Source organism: Monopterus albus, unplaced genomic scaffold (assembly GCF_001952655.1).
Source record: "Monopterus albus unplaced genomic scaffold, M_albus_1.0 scaffold56.1, whole genome shotgun sequence".
In the NCBI taxonomy this organism is placed as follows: Eukaryota; Metazoa; Chordata; class Actinopteri; order Synbranchiformes; family Synbranchidae; genus Monopterus; species Monopterus albus.
Window position 1 is genome coordinate 2,706,546 of NW_018127936.1, and position 23,664 is coordinate 2,730,209.

General features: G+C 42.0%; 1 protein-coding gene across 1 annotated transcript; it reads right to left on the reverse strand.

Moving 5' to 3' along the window:
* Nucleotides 1–104: 104 nt before the first annotated feature.
* On the reverse strand, nucleotides 105–22,764 carry gas2l1 (growth arrest-specific 2 like 1). Its single transcript, XM_020602545.1, has 5 exons — nucleotides 21,307–22,764; nucleotides 13,752–13,859; nucleotides 9,670–9,766; nucleotides 8,410–8,710; nucleotides 105–4,844 (listed from the first exon to the last, which is right to left on the reverse strand). The coding sequence occupies exons 1-5, from the start codon at nucleotides 22,006–22,008 to the stop codon at nucleotides 2,927–2,929; spliced, it is 3,126 nt and encodes a 1,041-aa protein (XP_020458201.1). The 5' UTR covers nucleotides 22,009–22,764; the 3' UTR covers nucleotides 105–2,926.
* Nucleotides 22,765–23,664: the final 900 nt, after the last annotated feature.

Below are 23,664 nucleotides of genomic sequence, written 5' to 3' on the forward strand. Positions count from 1 at the left end.
AACAGATGCAGAATTTCCTCTAGTTCTCCACTCTGCTGGGACCAAAGCTTTACATAACACATTGATCAGAGCTAATTTATAAACTTCAGAGGAAGATATTTATTACAAGAACAACCTGACAGCATTTTCAACTTAAAAAAAGTGAAATCTTGTAGTATTGCTAGTTTATACATACATATTCCACAATGTCAAGCAATCTGTACATTTAACTGACATTTTTAGTGAAATAACATTAGCAAATAAGAACTTGTCTGGTCATGAACATTCAGATTCTGCTGATTGGAGATCAGAGAAGGAGAGGGGATTTCATGAAATTTGCAAAGATGTGGTGAGAAAGAGTGGATTATGTAAGGACAATCAATCTTTTTGTGACAGACAACCAAAGATGTCACAGTTCACATAATGGGTAGATTTAATACCATTTTACCAAAGCAGAAATGTCTTTAAATAAGACAAAACAATATAACAAATGTATTTTAACAATTTAAAAAACTGTTTATACAAGTAAAACTGATAACCAGCTACGTTTAGGATCAGTGTAGCTTTAACAATACTCGTGTATCAGGAATTATTTGTAGCAGTGTTAAATCAATTTGCTGTATGTGTGAATATTGTCTGTAGGATCATTCCAGTCTTTAAACTGGCAACATTTCTAATGGGTTGTGTCTCTTTACAATAGCCTATATACTGTTGAGAAAACTGAAAAATCTTTAAATGCCCCCACCCATTTGGATTTCCCTTAACACTTAGTCACTTATAGTAGTTGGGACCCAGATCTCACTTGAATCTGCTGACATTTGATTTCATAAATAAATAAATTAGACCAACATCATGCCCCTCTTTCCTCCAACTTTGTACATTTTCTCAAACAGTATGTATTCACAAAGATATACACATTCTTGACTATTAGCCTATTCATTGTGTCAGTGTCCTGCAAAAAGAATTTTTTTGTCAGCTATTTTTTTCACTTTTTACTGACATTTTCTCCTCAGTTTCTGTTGGAACTATTTATAAAAACCACTTTAAAACTTCAAAACCATATGGATGGCCACCATTGTCACTTATGGTCATTTTGGAGATTATGGGGTTTCTGCATTAATGTTTTCACTTTCAAATATATTTCAAATATGGACCACACTTGTTAAATACCCAAAAAACAGAAGCCCTGTAGCTAGAGCCTGGTCTCAAACTATGCAAGAGCTTCACAAGAGAACCTTGATATCTTGTTACAGAATCTATTATTCATGCATGTTGCACACATGCAGACATTCAAGTTAAAATTGTTCTTTGTCTATTAAGTTTCACTTTATCATGTCATTCTTAGCGGCTCTGTTGGCTCTAATCAGCACCAGATGATTAATTCCAAAAGCATGGAGGAAAAGGTACTGTGGCAAGGAAACAGGATCTCTATTGTGAATGAACTGTGAATGAAACCTGTCTTTCTTTAGCCACTAGATGTCATCGTATACTGTGCCACTCCTTTGAAATCAATCTCCAAAGTAGGTTATCTGGCACCTAGTGTTTCAGAACAATTAATAGGGCTATGGGACAATAACTTATATATCTTTATCACAAATTGTAAACCCACATCAAGCATGATTTATCATTTAAATCAGCAATGCTCATTGACTTTTTACACATTCACACTTAAACTCTCCATTTTCTGCTATCAGAAACAGTGATATGGAGCAAAAACATTCAAAAACTAACTTGTGAATACATTTTAAGGCAAAGGGAATTGTCGAGCCATTTCCGACACCAATATTGCATAGGCAGTACAAAACCTAATAGTGAATATGTACATGAAACTACATTTTCAATGCCTTTTTATATACAAAATACCCACATCTCACAGAGAGCACATCAACATGTATTTACACATTCATTCTCCTAAGTTTTTGACTTCTGCACAAGTATATTTACCACTGGATTTCAGAGTGAGGTTTGGTCAGCATTACTGTTTCAGTGACAATGACACAAAGTAATAAAACCTTCACTGCTCCTCAAATGGTTTAGCCTTATTTCACTTGAAAGTTGAAGTTTACCGCATTAAATATAATCTTGAAAACCCGTTACACATTAAGCATTTGAAAAAAACCCAGATTTTATCTGTCTGAACAACAACTGATTAAAATCTGACATATTAATAAAATCAGAGAACTAGAGATGCATACAGAGAAGTGCATGTAATGTTCATATAGTCACAAGAATGATGGAGGTACCTCTGTCTATTACCTATTAGTATTTTGTAAATATACTGAGTATACTGAGTCATATGTGTATGAAGACCACTAATCTGGAGAGAATAAAAATAGCGCAGTCACTATTATGACTAAGCAGAGCTGCTATGGCAAACCACAAGAGGGAGCCAGTTTGTTGACTAAAGGTTTAGTGTTTATAATTTCTACTGAAGAGTTGTGGCTTTAAATCCCTGGCACTTTACCATGCCCTTCAGTGAGGCACATGGCAGCACATGTGCTCTCTCTTTATCTCTCTGTATCAACCATTAGAATTTCACACGTCTTGCAAAAAAACATCATATGATTGGCAAAAGCATCCCACATGCACACATTAAAATTACAATAAAAGCATTATTAAAAACCATTCCTTTGGTAATAAATAATTCCCTTGAGTGCAAAATAAAAACAATCTGAACCCCCTGCAGTTAATCAGGGAAGAAACTGTGAAAAAGAAGGAGTGTTTGACATGCAAAGGAAACACTCTATAGCCCAGTCTTAAGTCAGTTTTTACACAGTACTCAAAGTTCCTGACAACAAACCCCTGTGTCACACCCATCAGTTTTGTGTTACATCCAAGTTTCAGTGTCCAGGCTTCCTGACTGTCCAGGATAGGAGCAGTCTTTGTTGCCCATGGCTGGGGCAAGTGACTGAGGGTGGATCATATCCACAAAGGCTTGCTGCAGGCTCTAACATGTGGCTAGACGACCAGCAGAATGTGAGCTCTGGGGGGACAGCGGTGGGGTGTGGCATGGGTAAAGAGTGTTGTGAGCCTGCAGATCTCTGTAGCTGACTGGGGTAGGGATACGTGAGGGGCTGTTTTCTGGCCTGTTGTCTGTGCGGGGCTTGATCCTGCCTTTGTGCTTAGAGTTAGGGGCTACTTTGTCAGATTTCTTTTGCCCTTTCTTAGTCTGCGGCACTTCTCCATCTGTGTCCCCGTTGGTCAAGGGTGGGGGAGACTCGGAGCGGGATTCGCTCAAGCTGACGCACATGGAAGAGTTTTCACTTGAGGAATCCTGGAAGGAGCAGTCCTCAGAGGGAGGAAGGGGCACAGGTGATGGACAAGCCTCTGGCAGTGGGAGGTCATTACTCCCATCTCCATTTTCCAGGTCACAAGGTAAGTTTGGCTGGAGATTCTCCAGAAGAACATCTCCTTCAGACCCTGTGCCCCAGCCCAGCTGAGCCTGCTGACCTGTCAGCCCCCCTGTAGGAGAACAATCTCCATTCATATTCCTACAATGGAAAGCAGTTTGTGAGGGGATCTGATTTATTAAATTATCCGACTGTGTGTCTCCAAGGCCGGGCAGGGAAGATGGAAGCTCCCTCTCCTCTATGGAGCTAGAGATGGCGGGGAGCTTCTTGAGACCCCCTCCACGCTCCCCCCAGTGTTCAGCCTCTCCTTGACCAAAGTTGTGTGGTCCACCAAAATTGTGTCCATAAAGTATATTTAAGGGGTCATCCAGTGAGAAGTGATGGGGATTAGTTCTCTTAGATTCCCTGAGGTCAGGCAGAGTTCCTGTCTTTGACCCCACATTCACGGAGGAGCTGGAGGAGTTAGAAGAGGAATAAGCAGAGTCAGTAACATTAGGATCGTTGAGTGTTGGCACTGAATATGTCCCAGCTCCCTTCTGTGTTGTTTTTCCAGGAGCTTTACTAGGCACTCTTCTAGCCTGTTGTGTATTGGCCAAAAACTCAGCCTCAAAGCTACGATACAGTTCCTGCTCCTTCTGGGGGTCAAGTATTGGCAACATCTGGAAGCCAAAATCTAATCCTTCCTCCTCAGACTCCTGGTGCTCCAGGCCAGACCAGTTCTTATGGTAGCCTTGTCCGGCAGAGCGAGGGCCTTGTGCAGTTCGAAGGGGGCGAGCAGCATGATGGTGAGAGTTGCGGGGGGATGAGTGTGGTGAACATCGACCTCCTGAGGTGACTGGTGGCAGTAGTCTGGAATTTCCTATGCAGGGTGAGCGAGGGGCAGGAGGTCTGGGAGTAGATATAATCTTCTTGCTGGGGCTGCTGTTGTTATTTTGGACCCCTTTATTAGGTGACTTAGAGCATGAGGATGACCTCTTGGTGAACCTACAACCTAGTCTAGGAGAGGATGGGGGCAGTTGTTTGGCCCGAAGCTCTTCTCCTCTGTCTGAAAGTGAGAGTTGGGGTTCTCTGTGGCAGGGTGAGGGTCCTGGGCTGGCATCACTAGATCGAGTACGGCTAGGTAACTTACTCTGGCTGTGGGAACGTGGAACATGGAGCTTCCTTGGGCCCTCGTTTCCAAGGGAGCGGCCCCTATCTGTTCGTGATGTTCGCATACCATCAGAGGATCCTTGCGGCGGGTTTGGTTTGAGAATTGGACTGAGTGCATGACGTTCCCGAGATTGGCTACGTGCACGGGGCAGCGATGGATGCCCATGCAGTGATGGGGTCTGATTTACCGCTCCAGGCCTCTCGATCATATGTTTCCCCTCCTTGCGATTAACAAGCAGTACCACCTCTTCACCAGCACGTTGTGAGGCCCCACCATGAGAGTACCGTCCCCCTCCTCCTCCCTTAGAGGAGGCTGTAGAGGAGTCACTGTCTCCAGACAGACGTCTTGTCACTGTCTCCTTATTCCTACAATATAGGGAGGAGACAAAGAGTCATGTGTGTTTATAATACCATATGCTTAAAAAAAATCATCCATAACTAGTGTATCCCAATTTGCACTCATTACTCACACAGGTACAGAAGCAACATATTACCTCTGAATCAGCAACAGATTTATTCTAAATATTATCTTGTGAGGATTTCCCAGCCAGCTACTGCTTCACACATATAGTATTTCTGAACTAAGACTCCTAACGTCTCAGAACAGTGGGCAGTGACAGCCAGGGGGATTACAGAGAAGATGAGAAAAACTTGGGGCAGGATTAGAGTTCCCAACACACAGCACTGCTCTTTCTCAACCAGACACCACGTGGCTGTCACACCCCAGGACCATCAGCTTTAACTGTATAATCAGCTCATAGGCCTCACTTACAGGAAGAACAAACCAATAGATTCAATGAGCATAGATCAATAACATGCACATTTATATGGGATATTTAAAGGCTGAGCAGAGGCTGTGTTATTTCTGTGTCCTTACATACAGTGCCTTGCGAAAGTATTCGGCCCCCTTGAACTTTGCGACCTTTTGCCACATTTCAGGCTTCAAACATAAAGATACAAAACTGTAATTTTTTGTGAAGAATCAACAACAAGTGGGACACAATCATGAAGTGGAACGAAATTTATTGGATATTTCAAACTTTTTTAACAAATAAAAAACTGAAAAATTGGGCGTGCAAAATTATTCAGCCCCTTTACTTTCAGTGCAGCAAACTCTCTCCAGAAGTTCAGTGAGGATCTCTGAATGATCCAATGTTGACCTAAATGACTAATGATGATAAATAGAACCCACCTGTGTGTAATCAAGTCTCCGTATAAATGCACCTGCACTGTGATAGTCTCAGAGGTCCGTTTAAAGCGCAAAGAGCATCATGAAGAACAAGGAACACACCAGGAACACACCAGGCAGGTCCGAGATACTGTTGTGGAGAAGTTTAACGCCGGATTTGGATACAAAAAGATTTCCCAAGCTTTAAACATCCCAAGGAGCACTGTGCAAGCAATAATATTGAAATGGAAGGAGTATCAGACCACTGCAAATCTACCAAGACCTGGCCATCCCTCTAAACTTTCAGCTCATACAAGGAGAAGACTGATCAGAGATGCAGCCAAGAGGCCCATGATCACTCTGGATGAACTGCAGAGATCTACAGCGGAGGTGGGAGACTCTGTCCATAGGACAACAATCAGTCGTATACTGCACAAATCTGGCCTTTATGGAAGAGGTGCAAGAAGAAAGCCATTTCTTAAAGATATCCATAAAAAGTGTCATTTAAAGTTTGCCACAAGCCACCTGGGAGACACACCAAACATGTGGAAGAAGGTGCTCTGGTCAGATGAAACCAAAATCGAACTTTTTGGCAACAATGCAAAACGTTATGTTTGGCGTAAAAGCAACACAGCTCATCACCCTGAACACACCATCCCCACTGTCAAACATGGTGGTGGCAGCATCATGGTTTGGGCCTGCTTTTCTTCAGCAGGGACAGGGAAGATGGTTAAAATTGATGGGAAGAGGGATGGAGCCAAATACAGGACCATTCTGGAAGGAAACCTGATGGAGTCTGCAAAAGACCTGAGACTGGGACGGAGATTTGTCTTCCAACAAGACAATGATCCAAAACATAAAGCAAAATCTACAATGGAATGGTTCACAAATAAACATATCCAGGTGTTAGAATGGCCAAGTCAAAGTCCAGACCTGAATCCAATCGAGAATCTGTGGAAAGAACTGAAAACTGCTGTTCACAAACGCTCTCCATCCAACCTCACTGAGCTCAAGCTGTTTTGCAAGGAGGAATGGGCAAAAATTTCAGTCTCTCGATGTGCAAAACTGATAGACATACCCCAAGCGACTTACAGCTGTAATCGCAGCAAAAGGTGGCGCTACAAAGTATTAACTTAAGGGGGCTGAATAATTTTGCACGCCCAATTTTTCAGTTTTTTATTTGTTAAAAAAGTTTGAAATATCCAATAAATTTCGTTCCACTTCATGATTGTGTCCCACTTGTTGTTGATTCTTCACAAAAAAATTACAGTTTTATATCTTTATGTTTGAAGCCTGAAATGTGGCAAAAGGTCGCAAAGTTCAAGGGGGCCGAATACTTTAGCAAGGCACTGTAATTGCATACACCACACACTTCATGATTGTGTCCCACTTGTTGTTGATTCTTCACAAAAAATTACAGCTTTATATCTTTATGTTTGAAGCCTGAAATGTGGCAAAAGGTCGCAAAGTTCAAGGGGGCCGAATACTTTCGCAAGGCACTGTATATAATTTTAAATGTAGATAGTAAAATAGCATTTAGTCTGTTTCTCAACTAGTCATGACAGAGCATATCAGGCAGTTTTACCTCATTTACAGTAACAAAAAGCTTCAAAGCATAAAAAACAGGTAATAAGTTCTTGTCTAGAGTCTATGTATTTAAAGACTGGTCAGTCACACTGCAGTCTTGTGTTTTGAGTTTTAGTGATGAGGATACAGTTTTGTTTTAATTTAGAATACAGCTTGTGCCTTTATTTTATGCTTTATTACACCAGACCTCTAAAGTTATCCTCAGAAATTAGATTTGTATATATTCAGACATGTTCATCTGCCTGCACACAGCCCACCTGTTGACCTACTTCCCCAGTTAGCTGTGAACAGTTGTCTAGGGATAGTTGTCAGATTAGTCTTCATCTTTTCTAGTGCACTTGAAAACCGATGCCCCACCCACAGAGGGTTAATTTGAATGAGCTGTTGCCCTGATGCCAAGTTCGGGCCATTGCTCAATACAGAAATGAGCCACATGTTGGCTAGAGGCCACAATTAAACCACAATTTAGCTCCTAATTATTTTGTCACCTTCATATTCTGACATGCAGCAAAGATATGTGACCAACTAAACATTTTGCCAGCCTCATAAAGGGCATAAGCAGATGTTATTGTCTGTATATCCCATAGAAAGAGCCACATATAATGATGTTAACCTGCCACTATTTTGGCTCTGATTCTTACCAGCCTGCAATCTACCTGGTCACTGATATGTTAATTCACAAGCACACCAGAGAAGATGGAGGTGTGATTTTATTTGTCACGGGCATCATACTGATTCAGACCATCTGTTTGCAATGACAAGAGAAGAAAGACTTGAGCAACAGCTCTCACAGACTTACTCCCCTGATAGACGGTTGACAGTGTAATAACTAAGTGAAGACGATGAGACAGGAGTGTGCAGAAAAGAACATTGAGTAAATATGTTTTGTATGTACCTTGCAATCACTAGGAGGTGCTACAGGGTTGCTGTGTAAGATGATTTATCAGGGCAACCTGAGATTTGAAAAATATGCTCTGGTCTAATCTGTGGTTTCCTGGCATGCGTATTTGTTGTGTGTATGTCCTGCTCTTAATGTCGGACTATCTGTCTGTGGGCACGAAAGATCAAGTAGCATAAATGGTCCTGCCAGGCTTCCTGTGAGAGATTAATTTCTTATCATGGTATAACACGTATCCACACACTTATCCGCACACTTGCATAGACATGTATACTCACCTGAGGGGATTAAAGTGGCGAGCTTCTGAGCGGTCTTGTGGTGGCCGCGGGAGCAGAGCACGCGCTGCACTGGAACTGAGCTCAGTGGGAACGGTAGGGTTCTGAGATCGGGCCGGTCGTGTGGAAGCAGTTGTAGCAGAGGGGGCCTCCTGGGAGCGCCTGTCAGGAGGTTTGTAAGGTGCAATGCCATCATTTCTCCAGTGTGGACCTGGGCTAGTGGAGCGGGAGGAGTGAGCACTCGAGGACTTGCTCTGGGCTCCCTGACCTTGGCCACTGGCTTTAGCCTGGTGATAACGGTGGGCTGTGGAAACAGATTGATAACAAGTGTTTAAAACAAATTTCTAACCAACACCAAGAGACAGCTTGTGGAATTACCAAGCATAAAAACCATTTAGAGGTTTGCAAACAGATTATAGCTAACCACCAAGCTCTTGGATTGCAGCAGCAGCAGATAAAACACTGCTGCTGGTTCACTGAGCCAGAGAGATGGACCCTTGTGAAACAAGCCAATCAGAGAAAAGCTGGTGATCCCTCCATTTAGAATGAACATTTATAGGACACAAAAGGCCCGTTTCTATAATCACTTAATACTGTATGAGCATCAACATGGCCTCTTGCGGTTAGAAATGCAGCACCAATTATGATTTCAGCTAGTGTCAGCTGTCCAGACCAGACTGTCAGTCCTTGACATCACCACTTCAGCAGCAGCCTGGAAAATGACAGACAGTCTCACACACAGCCTAGTTATAGGCATGTATTGCTATGTTGTGGGTGTAAACATTCAGTGGTTATGGCAGATGTCTATTTACTGAGCAACAAAAAGGTTTTGGTTCAGATGAGTTCCTATACAGATACAGTATGTTGTGGGATCAGGTAGTGGAAACTGTGGAGTCAGAGTGACCACACATTTTCTATTACAAGCTTGTATAATTTTCCAGACCTAAATTTCTTGGCTGGATGAAATATAGGTTAGACTTCAGTATGACATAGATTAATTGTTGCAAAAACAACAGTCATACAACAAAAATCAACATAGGTAAAATGACTGCATAAATTGCAGTTACATGTCTGCTAGGACTGGATGACTAACAGTGTTTTTCAGCACTGCTGACCTTCACAGTGTCTGCTCCTCATCTGAACACAGTGCATCAGATGTAAATAATTAGCTTGTAATCTTAAATGTATTATGAATTATGCAATACTGAGACAGAAATGAAGTTGTTTTGCACAGGGCTGATGGGGAATAGGAAGGGAGCTCACCAAAAGCAGCACAGCGGCATGGATCATGCTTGTCCAAATAGTGCTCTAGTGTGTCCCAGCCCCCTCCAACACGCACCATCACATGAGTGCGAAGGACCTGAGGGAGGAAAAGAGAAACCAGTGCATCAATACATGAACATAAAGTAACACATTTATGTAAAAACTGGCTAAATCTTTCATGCACCACCGCTGACAATGAACAAGTCAATAGATATGCAAGTTACACAAGTGGGCCAGCTTGCTGAAAGATGGCCGGCCCTCAGTGTTATGTAACATTTAGAGGCACCCCTGGCTGTGCCCCTGTATCTCCCTCCCCCATAAGTACTCTTTTTCCCACTAACACCCTCAGCTGCTGCCATTATGAGGGCTGTTCATTGCCATGCCAACTCACCATTAAACAGAGTAAGGTAGCATAATAAAGAGTCAGAGCATTGTGAAAGACCTTCTTTTTTTTGCATCTATCTCTTATGCCTTTCAGGTGGATTCCCTCTGCTTTCAGAGGATAGCAGGGTGAATTAGTGTGGTGACAATTCACCCCTGCTGACCTAGCTGCATACACAAGATCAGACCAAAAAGCCACTGTCCCTCCAAACAGAAGCTACCTTCAACAAAGTGCCACATTTGCCTGATGTAACCACCCTGTGGACGGTTCCCCTGCCTTGGGTTGTGTAATGGAGTCTGGCAGCCACATGTTTTAAAGGTTGTAACCATGTGTCTGAGGGCAGGCAAGGCAAAGACATAATGGTGCATGTGTGTGCTGGTGCAGAATGTATATCAATCAAACCACACATGGCACACCTCCTCATCTCTGGGTCCCTGAGCCACAGACACGGCATGTGCACCAAAGTCTGACCCCACCTTCTCTCTTATAAAATCCCTACCAATCCACCACAAGTCTTTTTCATCGGCCTTGCTGCCCTACTACATCAAATCTGTCAAAACAGCCAATCTGCTTATCTCTGTCAGACCTCTGTATAAATTGCTTACTCTCCACTGCTCTGTCCTTATGTCAGTAACAGGTTTACTGTTTGTGTAATGCTGCATAGCTGTCATAAGCAGCAAAAAGCTAGTCTGTATGAGCTTTGTATCATATTTTAGCATCACTGTTATATAAACTTCCACAATAAAAAGATCACAAAGTCCTCTTAGCAGGGCAGGGAGAGCAGGAATACACCCTTTCCAACTCAGCAAACATACTTTGGCTTTGTCCAAGCAATTTACAGAATAGTTCTGTTGTCATTACCGACGTTCTCTGTGACCACATATTTTAGTTTTTGCATAGTGTATAGTATGTATAACAGCATGGCTTCATATCTCTATATAATGAATTCGTTATTGTTTTTGACTGTGGAGGAGGAGTAGCTGCCATGATGATAACAGCTCCTGGGAACCCACATAAACAAATGTCTAATTGCAGTGTGATAGCTACATGATTATAAAGACAAGTGTCAAGGGTGCAGTACTACCTGTGCAGTCCTAATGCCTACACTGGAGTCATATAATAACATAATGACACCATACTGGATGTTACTGATGTTAATGTTAATGAATCTCTGTGTTGTGTGATATGAAATACTGCAACACAAAATAATCATCACAGAGACAGCAGAACGCAACATAACTATCACACTGGACTTATTTTTGGATCTAAACAGAAACAACAGCAACCAGAAACTGAATGGTCAAAACTACAGCATAAACACTTTCTTTTATTGCATTCTACATCACTTGTTTCTATATCCAAGACATTTATTGCCCATTTCATATTGTATACATCATGCTCCAGCACTGCTGGGGACTCTGTTGAGGCTAAATAGATGTTGTGGGACCAGTTTAAGTCTGTGGCTCAGATTTCCCAGCCGCTGAAGGGGCATCATACGCCCAGAGAGAGACCCAGTCCTGGTTTCTATGGCAACAATGAACAGAGAGGCTTTATATTTTGACTTCTTATCATTGAGGGGGCGTGTTAAACCAGTGTCTTGGTAAATCTGGCTGGTGAGCTCCAAAGCTAAGCTCATGGTTCACTTCAGCTGTTGTTCTGACTGAAGTCATCCCCTCCCTTCAAGGAGAGACCTCCCTGGGCGGACAAAGGCACCTTATTAACTCCCCCCATGTTCATATGGCCCATTTGCCCGTTTGCTTTGCTCACTTCAGCCCTCATTCAGCCAGAGATCTTTGTCACAGCCTTGGCAGCTGAATGGGGGCATGTTGGCTTTCAAAACGGCTGCCTGCTTTCTGCCCTCAAAAGAATAAGGGAAGTGTGTTGGGTGCACTTATAGCTGCTTGGACATATGCATAATCATTGTCATCCCCCATTGAAGAATCAGGAGAGGGTGGAGATGAAGAACTAATCTGACAAGTCAGTGGCTCCCAGGCACACATGGCATATTTAAACATGCCTGTCACATTAAAATGGCTGCTCCATCAGACAAATGCAAGATTATATTGATCAAATGCTTCACGATTCATCTTAGGGCCTGTTTTAAAGTTATAATGGGTGGAGCGGAGGTATATTAATATTCCTTTGCATGGCTTAAATATTCATATTTTTACTGTTTGTAATTCTACTATTATCTATTAATCTATAATACTTTCATTTAGACTACGTTGAATTCTTTATGCTTAGCCACATTTGGTGAAAAGAGGCAAAGTGTGGTGAAATGAGTTGCACATACTACATTTTACACTAATGGGCGAAGGATGCTGCATTTTTTAAGAAAGGTTTAGTCCAAATAAAATAAAGCAAACATTTAAGCAATTTGAATGTATCGTGTCTCCCTGTCTGGACAAAGTGGTGCCACTCAAAGAGAAGAAATATTGGCAATATCAATAGCCAGGCAGCCCGCTCCAGTAAATCTAGGCAGCTTGGAAAGTGATCCAAAGAGTCCATTAATCTGGCTATGGTACATTAGAGGTAAGTGAGACCAAATCAATCCTATGTGTCAACCAGCCTTCCTGCTCGGTCCTTTGAGGCCTGATGTGGGTACAGTGTCGGGTCTTAAACTGAAAGAAAGGCTAACAGCCCTGCAGAATCAGGGCACAGCCAAGATAAGGACAAACTCAGGAAATTACCTAAAGCTCTATTTGTGTGTCAGAGGAAAAAAATAGAGTCCTGGGAGTGGACCAGAAGAAGGCACTCTGCACATACTCACAATGCTGTATACACCATAATACAGTTCACCAAGCTTTGATACAGCCAACTGGTTTATCTGTTGCTACTGTAAATAACCTTGTTCTGCTTGAAAAAACATATGACGCCATATATCACCACAGTATGGTTCAATGAAAGTACAGCAGGCCTCACAGTCTTCTGTGCAATGTCTCAGAGTAGGTTACTGTACATACACGTAGCAGAACAAATAAAATAAAATTTAGGGATGATTATGGTCTTCTAAAACTTGTCTCTGTTCCTGCAACTATAATAATCTTAAATTTACAAAAGTTATAGTTGAGTCATGGGAACACAGCAACATCACAACAACGGAGTACAGCAAGACAAGACACGTGTGGTCAGTAAGGCAGACTGTTTTTACTCAGATCAGATTATTCCTGATAGAAAATAAGGCCTAAACTATAATAAACTGGAATGATCCTTTGACCAGTAACTTAACAATAAACTCTTATCTTTGCTGACCTCCAGTTGTTTAATTTCTCACTTTTCTGCAGTTACTGTATGTGCCGGTAGACCCTGTGACATCACTGTTGGATGTGACCAATAGAACGTTAACTGCTGACTAGTTTGATCAATGGGTAATCATTTAAATCATTCATCAAACAAGAATTTTAAACATTTAACAGTTCCAGATCCTTACCTGGGAGGATTTGATGTGCTTCCGTGTCTTACATTATAGTAAATTGAATATATTTAGATTTAGTCTGTTGGTCAGATTAAACAAACCATTTGATAACATCACCATGTGCTTTGTTTTCTGATGTTTTATTAAACAATCAGTTGTTCAAGAAAATAATCAGCAGAATATTTGACATTGAAAACATAATTAGCTGCGACCCTTAGCAAGTAAAACACACCCAGATATTGGTCACAGTGACACATGATGTTTGATGTTAAGGTGAGGGCTCACCCTTATGAAGATCAGTGCACTGGAGTCTCCCACTTTGTACTTCCCCTCCGACACCTTGATCATAGGAAACTGAGCTGGACAGGAACACTGGCCCAGAATCTCACGAACCTGAGGAAAACAAAACAGAACATTTGAATCATCCAAGAGGAGCCTAACAGTGAAACCTTCCTGTTCCTCAGGCCAGTGCTCACTCATGAGATCATGTTTAGTCACATATCTCTAAGTATGACCAGTGGTTCTGAGCAATCTTTGTCAATAACACAATGCCTCTGTTTTATAGTGTGAGAATTGAGCAGGCTAGGCTGCCAGCAGTATATGAGGGTGTTGGTGTGTGTGTGGGAATGTGTGTGTCATCTTCCTGTAAATATTACTGCACCTACAGGATGGTAAAGTGCCCCGCCCTGCTCTTTGACCACATTAAAAGTCCTCCCTCATCTCAGCTCTTAAGAATATTGTTGTAATTGTGCTTACCACAAAGTGTCACCAAAATACAAATGTGGACATGCTAATGACTACCGCCACTCTCTTGTTCTCCAGGTTGTCACATGACAGTGTTTCTGCCTGTGACATGTGGAGAGAAAGAGCTCAGAAACCAGACTGGCGGGGGTGATGATGTCAGCAGGCCTGTAATGCCAGCCGGGTGCCATTGCTGTGGTTGGGGGTGCTTATTAGGCAACTGGAATCAGACACAACTGCAGGGTGGAGCAAGATCCGCCTGAGTTGCACAGGACTTGGCTCTCACACGATTGGACAACTTTGATGTTTTTCTTGGCATTTCTTTCAGACAAAGGCGTGTGTGCACTTGTTGACCAGGATGTAGAGAAAGTAAAGCAGCAAAGTGGACTGAGGAGAGAGGAATAACTGCTTCATAAGTGTGTGTTTAAGGGCAGACTTTATAAAAGAGCAGGCTTGTGTTTTGATATTAAAATTATCAAAGGAAGTGTTAAAGGGAAGTTTCAGGTCATGAGTTCCCACTATTGGCTGTTCAGAGTCCCTTTGATACTGTATACAGGGCCCAGGGGACATAGTGTGCTGGGGTGTGTGCTCAGGCCAAAACACCTACATGTATTCAGAGGATTAAGGAGGCACCTCATTATTTTCTTGAAATTGTACCCTTCTTTCTATTACATGCTAATTAAAGAGGGAGGCATCAGTGCTAAGCCTCTGCATCTCACCTGCCCCTCTGTTCTCCCTCTCAGCTGCCTCTGTCGAGCCTTTGTTCCTTCTGTTTCTCTCTCATCTCCTTTGTGGTCTATCATCCTTTATTTTTACCCTGCACAACTGACCAGACCTACTGTATATTTGACTTTCTTTGTGTTCTACATCTCTTTTTCTGCCTGCACTCCAGCTTTCATTTAGCCAGAAATTGGACAAGCGCTGTTTGGAAAAATCCCAGTCAGTGAGTTAATGGAAAGGTTGCTATGGCTACAGACACATATACACACACACACACACAACCTTAGCCTTCCCTTTTTAACTGTACCGTTAGCCTTTTTTTTTTTTCATTCTTACTATAGTAAAGTGTTTCTCTTTACTTCAAAACACCTCCCCCAAGAGCTGCTCCACTGAGATCACAAGTTTTTCCTCCAGCGGAAAGCTGAAGGGCTCACACACTGTGTTGCATATGAAATACTGAACAAGATACACAGTCAAACTTTGAAGTGTTTTAATTATAACCTAATCCATAGCAGCCTGTGTATTTGAAGTATTTACTCTGTGGAACCAATGACATGCAATGTGTGCATTTCCCATGTCTTCCCTGTGTCAACAATGGGTGCACTCAGACACACTGAAACCAAAACACACGCGCTGTCATACATGTATACACTGTAGATCAGGATACATGAGGAGGAGCTAGAGAAAGTCACGCAGGAAACACGCGGAAGTGGAGCTGGAGCACAGCTAAAAACTGAAGAATGAATTATGGATGCATACTGGTCACACGAGAGATGTTTTCAGCAAGAGCTGCAGATGTTTGAGAAGGAAAGAGAGAAAATGGAAAAGCAACTGAACAACGCCCCTATACTGGGAATCTACTGCATCTATCTTAAGACAGGAATGCAGAGACGTTGCTGCAAGAACAAAGAAGCTGAGAAGCTTTTTTATGATTAAGATACTACTGTAGCATTCCCTTTGTTTTTTACAAGTTGTTTTATGTAGAGAACATAGAGTGTACAGTACACATTCCTTTTATGATCCCACTGCCCAAAACACATCACATCTGCTTAGTCAACAATCTCTTCATTCCTTTCCTTCCTGACCTGCATCTGAAGGGCCATTCAAGGAAGAGATAGGCCGAGACTGAGAACTGAAAAGCCTGGAGATAAAGATGTTTAGGTTTTATTCCCCATTTTCTATAATGATTTGTAACATGCTATACCAAGACTGAAAACCCCAGCTTATCATACATATCATATATCAACAAAGGAATCTTTAAAGTTGTTCTACTACAATAAGTAAGTTTGTTGTCATGTGATTTAAATGTATTGGTTGTTATTATGTGAATACAGAAAATGTTGTTTTAATTTGGTGATTCAGATTTTCAGACTAAGATCCACATTTCATAAGTGGACTCTGGGAAGCTAGACATCAATTTGAATATTTGTCTGTTCTCTGCATGAGTCAACACCTACGTACAACCACGCAGTTTTGCTCTAGTGCTTTCATCAAATATAGGTGTGCTGGCCTGCCGTAACTGGTTCCTTTAATAATCCTTATGCAAAGATAAATTATTGCAAAACTCCAACAATATTAAATTGAATATTGCAACTCACTCCTCAAGGATTTATGCTAGGGTGTTTCCAGGATTTTCACCTCTATGCCTTGGCAGGAATAAGATTGATGGCAAAGTAAACACAGAGCATTCTAGGAGAATTCTTCTCTTAGTTTATCTGAGTACCCTGAGGATCTTCTATCATGACTGGAAACTTCCCAAGATGAAACAACCTCACCATCAGATAAGCACAGAGACAAGAGAACTAGGCAACAGGGGGTGTCGGCAGGATGGGAATTTTTGAGGGGTTATTGCTCCTCCACCCGCAAGTAAGCATTCCTGGAGCCTGTGAACGTACACTGAAGACAGCCACATATCTGAGTCTATCCTCCTATTAAACTGCTGGCCTGACAGCCTGCATAAACAACTGCTCTAGACAACCATGCCACATCTCATGGAACAGCCTCCTTTGCAAAAATTAGTTCTTTAAAACAACCTGGGAGGTGACAAATGACTGAATGACTGATAATTATATTTTTAAATTATGTTCAGCTTGTAGCCTGTGATGATATACATGGAAATACAAGTATTTAGAGGCTGTCAGTGTGTTGGTCCCATGTAAAAACAAAGATGAATGGTTTAGGCTCAGCTATGGTAATAACATATAATTGATCTACTGGCTTTTTTTTTCTTTTTTTTTAGATGAGAACATTGATCCCTCTCCCATGTCTGCATGATAAAACTGCTGGAGCCAGCAGCAGATTAGCATAGTTTAGCACAAAAACATGGGGAAACAGCTAGCCTGGCTCTGTCCCAAGGTAAAAAAAATCTCTAACCATCACCTCTAAAACTCACTAATTAACAGGCTGTTGTATATTGTTTAATTAATACAAAGAACTAAGTGTAAAAATGTCAATTTGCTGTTGTAGAGCATGTTCTGTCCTCGACTCTTCCTTCGCTTAGAGCAGTGACTTCCTGGAGTTTCCACTGTTTAACCAGCAATGGAAAAGGCAAATTGAATTTTTTCTTAAACAAACAAGATATAGTGTATCCAGTACTGAGTTTTAGAGATGCTGGTAGATGTATTTTGTTTCCTTTAGATGGAGCCATCCAAAAATAGGCTCCCCCTGTGTCTAATCTTTACGCTAAGCTAACCAGCTGCTAGCTACAGCTATTGACTGTAACAGATTCGACAGCAATACCAATCTTCTCATCTACTTCTCTGCATGAAAGCAAATAGGCTTATTTCCCAAAATGCTGAATTATTCCTTTAACTGTAATTTCACTAATAACACACTTTTATGTATTTTTATAATATGTTTTGTGCACTTGATCAATGTTAAAAAAACAAACAAACAAACAAAAAAAAACAATCACACTCCGGGGCTCCAAGAAAACCATTCTCTGAAAATCGATGCCTGTCTTCTTGTCACATGACAAACACCCCATCAGGGGCTGAAAGGGTATTGGACATTAAGTGCTGCAAGGTCAATTACTCCATTATTCATGTGCTTGAGTCAAATAGAAATGTAAAGAAATTAAATCATTCAATTTAGGAAGTTAATTTCTAACTCATTTGCCGGTTTGTTTTGATGAGGCTCAGCAACACTTAACACTCTCTTTGTGACAGGTGAGGTTAGAAGAATTAGGACTCTGGCCTTATTCTGACAGCCTCCACCTGAGACCATCTTGAAGAGGCTACAGGCAGGTGCAGACAATAGCCAGAGCACTCACAGAGGTGCATACCTGCTCAGACAGACATTCAATTAAATGTTAAACATGCAAATGATCAGCTGATAGCATCAAACACTACAATAAAGAAATAAAGCGGGCAATGTGCAAAGTGCAAAGCCATGGAAAATAGTGATAAGTGAGCTCTGGTCTGTGCTGTTACTGCGCAAATACCAAACCATAAAAATGAGCGCATGTGACACACTGAAGGATGCCATGCTCTCTCAGCAAAGCGTACAAGTGTGACCCAGTGTAAAGCTTGATGACCTATTTTTCCCTTTCACTCTGCCTACTGTAGCCCTCCCCCCCCCAGGACAGCATCCACTGTTTAACAGTGCGTACAGTAAAGTCACTCTGGGCACACTATCTGTCATCTACTCCCTTTTTTTTTTTTTTTATTCACTGAATGCATGAATTGGACCATATGGTTAACGGCATAGAGTGGACACACAGGCATAATACACACACTTTTTTTTTAATTATCACCCTTCCCCTCTGCTCTACTGGTGTCTCCATCCAAAGACTGAGATGTCAGCCTCTGACTACCCTACTATCAGCAGTGGCATTTTATTTATTTCCTCTCTTCTATGTCACCAAAAAGACAAACGTATTGTTCTGCTCTTTGTTTCATCATATCCAGGGGAGATAGAGGTGGGGGATGGGAATGAGGGCTTACACATATATGAACTAAACATGGGCTGGATGTTGAAGCCTGGGGTGAGAAGAGACATAAGTGAGCAGCAAGAAAGGGGGTGAGTGAAGGAGGTGACAGAGGCTGTGAAGCTCCTGTGGTCTGTTGTTTAGAAGCTCAGCTATAGTACTTTATAGCTGCCTATGCATGCAGTAAACATTAGACTGTGCAATAAGGGTCCAATAAGTGTAATTTTGATTGCTAAATGTACAGGTACTGAATGTGTTTTTACAGCTAAGCCTAAACTGAAAGAAGAAGAAAATCTGTGAAAAGGTCAATGTGTAGGAAGCTAACCATGCTCCTCTGCCTTGGGCTCAGTGCCATGTATTTGAAAATACTGATTCAGTCAGAGTCACTGTCATAATGACAGGAATGAAGAAAAACTTACTGTGAACAGCCAGTTGCTGTCCAGACTACTCCTAAGACAATGCATCTCCAGAAATGGGAAAGAGGAACTGCTGGCTACTTCCTCAACTGCACAGTGGAAAGCTGTCCCACTGCGAGATGAGTAAGAACATCAGACAAATCAGTGGGAGACAGAGTGGTGGTGAGTGTTTACATATGGGTGTGTTGTAACCACACAGGCAGCAGTTTTTTGAAAAGATTAAATCCCTTTTGTATAAAGCAGGTGATTGACATGACAGGGCTGAGTCACTCTGCTGTTACATAAGTGACAAATCATAACTTGTAATATTTGGTAATCCACACTTATTGTGATTACTGAATAGCCAGGCATCCTAATAAGGAGTTTTACGTTATGTGATCACACTCTGTCTGAACATGTTTCTACACTCAGTAGAATAATGATCTGTGATCCTATTATCACTACACTTGTATTGTCTCAACAAGGTCAGTCTGATCATCCAGCTACCCGACAATGTACAGGTGCCAAATGTACTGTACAAATCTTATTAGGATGCCAAACTTTTCAAAATAGTACACCAGGACTTAAAATTCCTTTAATGTGTGATTCTGGATGTTTTAAAAACTAAAAACATAAACAAATATGATCCAGTGCTTTCCTCTTACTGAACAACAGACTGCAACATAAAGTATTTGGTGGTCATGCACACACTGTAGAGAATACATTTTCTATTGACTTCTGATTGGATATGAGCATCTTGGATGGATGGAGAAAATATGAGAACTAAATGGAGGCTGAATATTTGCAGCATTTCAGTCTACACAGGTGTCTGCTGTGCATATATCTGTGGAGGTGAATGGCATGGTAAGTCGCAGACATGCAATTTGGTGTCACAGCTGTGGACAAGTAAACCTAAGCCCTTTAACTTTCTTCCTCACCCTTTCTGACATATACTCAAGTCTACTAGCATTAGATAGGATGTGTCAGTACAAGTTGTCAAAGGTTAGCTTGACTTGGGGTTTCCTCTGTGCTATTTTAATAGAGCAGTCTCTCATCTTAGCACCAATGTGGTTTCATGTTTGAAGAACCTCATGTTGCTGATGTGGCCTGTTTTACATAGAGTAGATGCAGGAAATTTTCTAAGGGCTTACAGGGAAGATGAAGCAGACTTGATTCACCAGACACATGAAAACTGGGAATATCACATCCTAAATCAGTCAAAGACCGTCAAATATGCCTGTCGGGCACTGTACAACAGATGGCACTCTACAATATGTGGTGTGGGATGTGTCAGCGTGAATGACAGAGAAGAAAATACGCTCTGTGCCTTTCCTGGCGAAGGTCAACCAGTTCAACAGGACAAACAACAAGAGCTGATGTTTTGAATTTCACAGGACAGGAAACGTAATAAAACCAAACTGCCAAAATGGACATTCTGAGTAGTGTTCGTAAAGGAGCCGCAGAAGTAGCACACGATTAAAAATTTTCCTCTCTGTTGGCAACACACAACAATCTCTTGTAGAGGGCGAGCTGTCGCTTCTACAAGAATGCAGGAGAAATGTCAGATGACCTGTGACCCTTCAGAGCTCTCCTGTGGGTGAAAGCTAGAATTTAGGTGCCAGATGCACACTGACCCCACAAGTGAACAGGAATCACAGCAAAGTTATGGAATCTATAAGGTGCCTGTCTTCTTCATAACACTGACAACAGTGAACGGTCACACTCATACTGGTCACATTTTCATAGAGGGTGCTTCACTTTTGACACATCTCTGTACTTTCTCCATCTGCTGATTCATACTGTTTATCATCAGATAAAAGACACTGGATGGAATTTATTAAGTCCCAGGCCAGAGGGTGATTAAATCTATTGGAAACTGGATTTCGGCTGGGAGCATGGCATTCTGGCAAACTACCATGTTAAGTGTAAATCTGCTGATGATTAAAGTGGGCAAAACTGAAACTGTAAGAACTTACTCTATAAGGGCTTGCGTGAATCATAAAGAAGTTATGACAGTCAGGCTTGTAGTGGTTTTATCTTTTCACTGGAAACTCACCAACTCATCCAAATTTCGCATGTCACATAAAACTCTCTTCTGCTGCCAGATGAAAGGCTCTGGATCAGGATCATCTTCATCCTCCTCACTCTGTCTGCTCTCCTTACGACTGAGACGCCTGCTGGGCGGCCCCTGCTCTGCTGGCTCCCGTGCATCGCTCCGCAGGCTCTCCTGGTCCCGGATCTCCTCTTCGATCTCCTCTTCCAGCTGAATCAACATGGGAGCCAGCATGCCAAACTTGGACCCGCGTCGCGCCACCTCAAGAAGGCACAGAACAAAATTCTTCTCGTTGCATCTCTCCACCAAGTCGTTAGTCTCGAACATGAGGACGTCCTTGATCCAAAGCTCCTGCCTGCACCAGGTGATGAAATTGGACACATTGTCCCGGGCCACAAACGAGCCGGGGACAACATTACGCGACTGAAAGCCAACATCTTTAGACGGCACCTTCATGGACTGTGCAGCCTCCGGATACTCCAGCTGGAAGTCCTGCGCAGCGCGGTTCACGTTGTTGGCGTGCCGACAGAGGGCACAGCCCGTCTCCAGGCCATCCATAAAGGTATCCACAGTGATATCTAGGTCGTACAGCGTGTTCAGCCATTCTGCCAGATCCTCCTTCATGGCATACAGGTATTCTTCGCTAGATTTAAAGGGCCGGATACTCTTGGAGGCGGCGGACTGGATGTTGCTCTGATCAGCCATGTTGTCGAGCTATGTATCAATAAAGTCTACTTGATCATTCCCGATGGTTTCATTGCACAACAGAGCTCCAAAGCCTCGTCCACAGAATATGGTGATATAACCGTGTTGACGCACCCATGCCGATGTGTATGTGTGGTTTCTCAGCCTGTGTGGAGCTCCTTGAAGCTGGGCTTTGTGTGGTCAGAAGCATATCGGGATGCGGAGCAGCCGTGGCCCATGGATGCGTTTTCCGGATGTCTCTGCGAAACCCGTTTCCTTTAAAAAGCGCATCGCCGGGTCCCGGGGTGGGAATGAAAACGGAGCAGTCCGGAACGCTGACACACACCCATGCCGCGAGCAGTTAATCCAGCTGGTGTCCTCTCACTCACTAGAATCCACGTGTCACCATGTCTGTGCGTCTAAGGCGGTCACTCAAATGAGCTCTTCATCGATGAAATCACGACCCCTGAGCAGCACTGAGTCGGTCGCTCATCCTCCTTGCAAATAGGCTCAGCCCATGTTGCGCCGCCTCTTGCACTGAATATGTTGACCTGCTGTAGCTTAGACCAGCAGGATGACTCCGTAGCACATCCCATTATAAGGACTAAGCACTGGGCAGATGAAGAACTTTTAACCCCATGTTCACCAGCTCATCTTATTTTAGGATAGAGGGCTGTTTTTTTCCACTAGAAGCAGATTATGATGATCAACATCACAGAATACCATAGGCCCACAAATAATTAAACTAACAAATTAAAAATTTTAAGTCTAACCTATACCTAAAAACGAATTCATGGAAAACGAGTAATTGCTTGTTTATATTATATGTATATAACTATAGGCTACGTATAAAACTACGCGCAAACTCATTTGGTGAAGGTGGGGCTAATTTTAACCACTTTAACTAATTGCTGTCTAATTTAGGCCATAAAAAAAATTAACCATTAATCACAGCTATCAGAGTCAAAATGTATAGTATTTCCTTCTGAACATGTAATGATGTAAAAGTGTAAGAATTCATAAAATGTAAATGCTCAAGTAAACTTAAAATGCGTGAATAGCTGATGCTAATGCCCAGCATTTATTTGTGATTCAGGTTTTTGTTGTTGTTGTTGTTGTTTTTAGTTCAGAATGTTGTTGCATGAAGCATTCATGCCGTTTCGTTCAACTTGTGAGAATTTTCAAATATAATTTTAAGATAGTTTTTTCTTCTGTCCTTCAATAATAAAGTATTTGCACAACTTCTTTACCAAATAGCCTAAAGCGATCAGGGGCTTTAATATTTGCTTCTCTGTATCATGAGACAGCAGCTCTGCTTAGGGCACTTTTAGGGGCCCATAGACAATAAGTTAACTTGAGTGTCACACTATATGTGAGGAAAATGTGTTAACCTCCTTCTTCTATAACATCTACAAATATCAAAGAGCAGAGTGAGAATTCAACTCCAAGTGAAAAGCATCATGGACATACAGGTCTATTGTCTGAACATAAGGTTTCAGACATGGGTCAAATTTACATGCAAGAGACTTTTTTTCCTGGTAAGTCAGAATTTGAAGCACATGATAAATAACTGCTGTAATTCTTAAGGGCCCTTCACAAACTATACTGCATCTAAGTTTATCATGATGCTGGTGAAAGTTGGTTTATAGTATCATGACTTTTATTCTGAACATTGTT

Excerpts from the sequence above, each read along its gene's own strand:
- gas2l1 (XM_020602545.1), bottom strand. The coding sequence starts at position 22,008 with ATGGCTGATCAGAGCAACATCCAGTCCGCCGCCTCCAAGAGTATCCGG. Across the intron at positions 13,860-21,306 it reads TGCGAAATTTGGATGAGTTG|GTTCGTGAGATTCTGGGCCA; the intron begins GTGAGTTTCCAG and ends TGTTTTCCTCAG. Across the intron at positions 4,845-8,409 it reads CGCCACTTTAATCCCCTCAG|GAATAAGGAGACAGTGACAA; the intron begins GTGAGTATACAT and ends CCTATATTGTAG.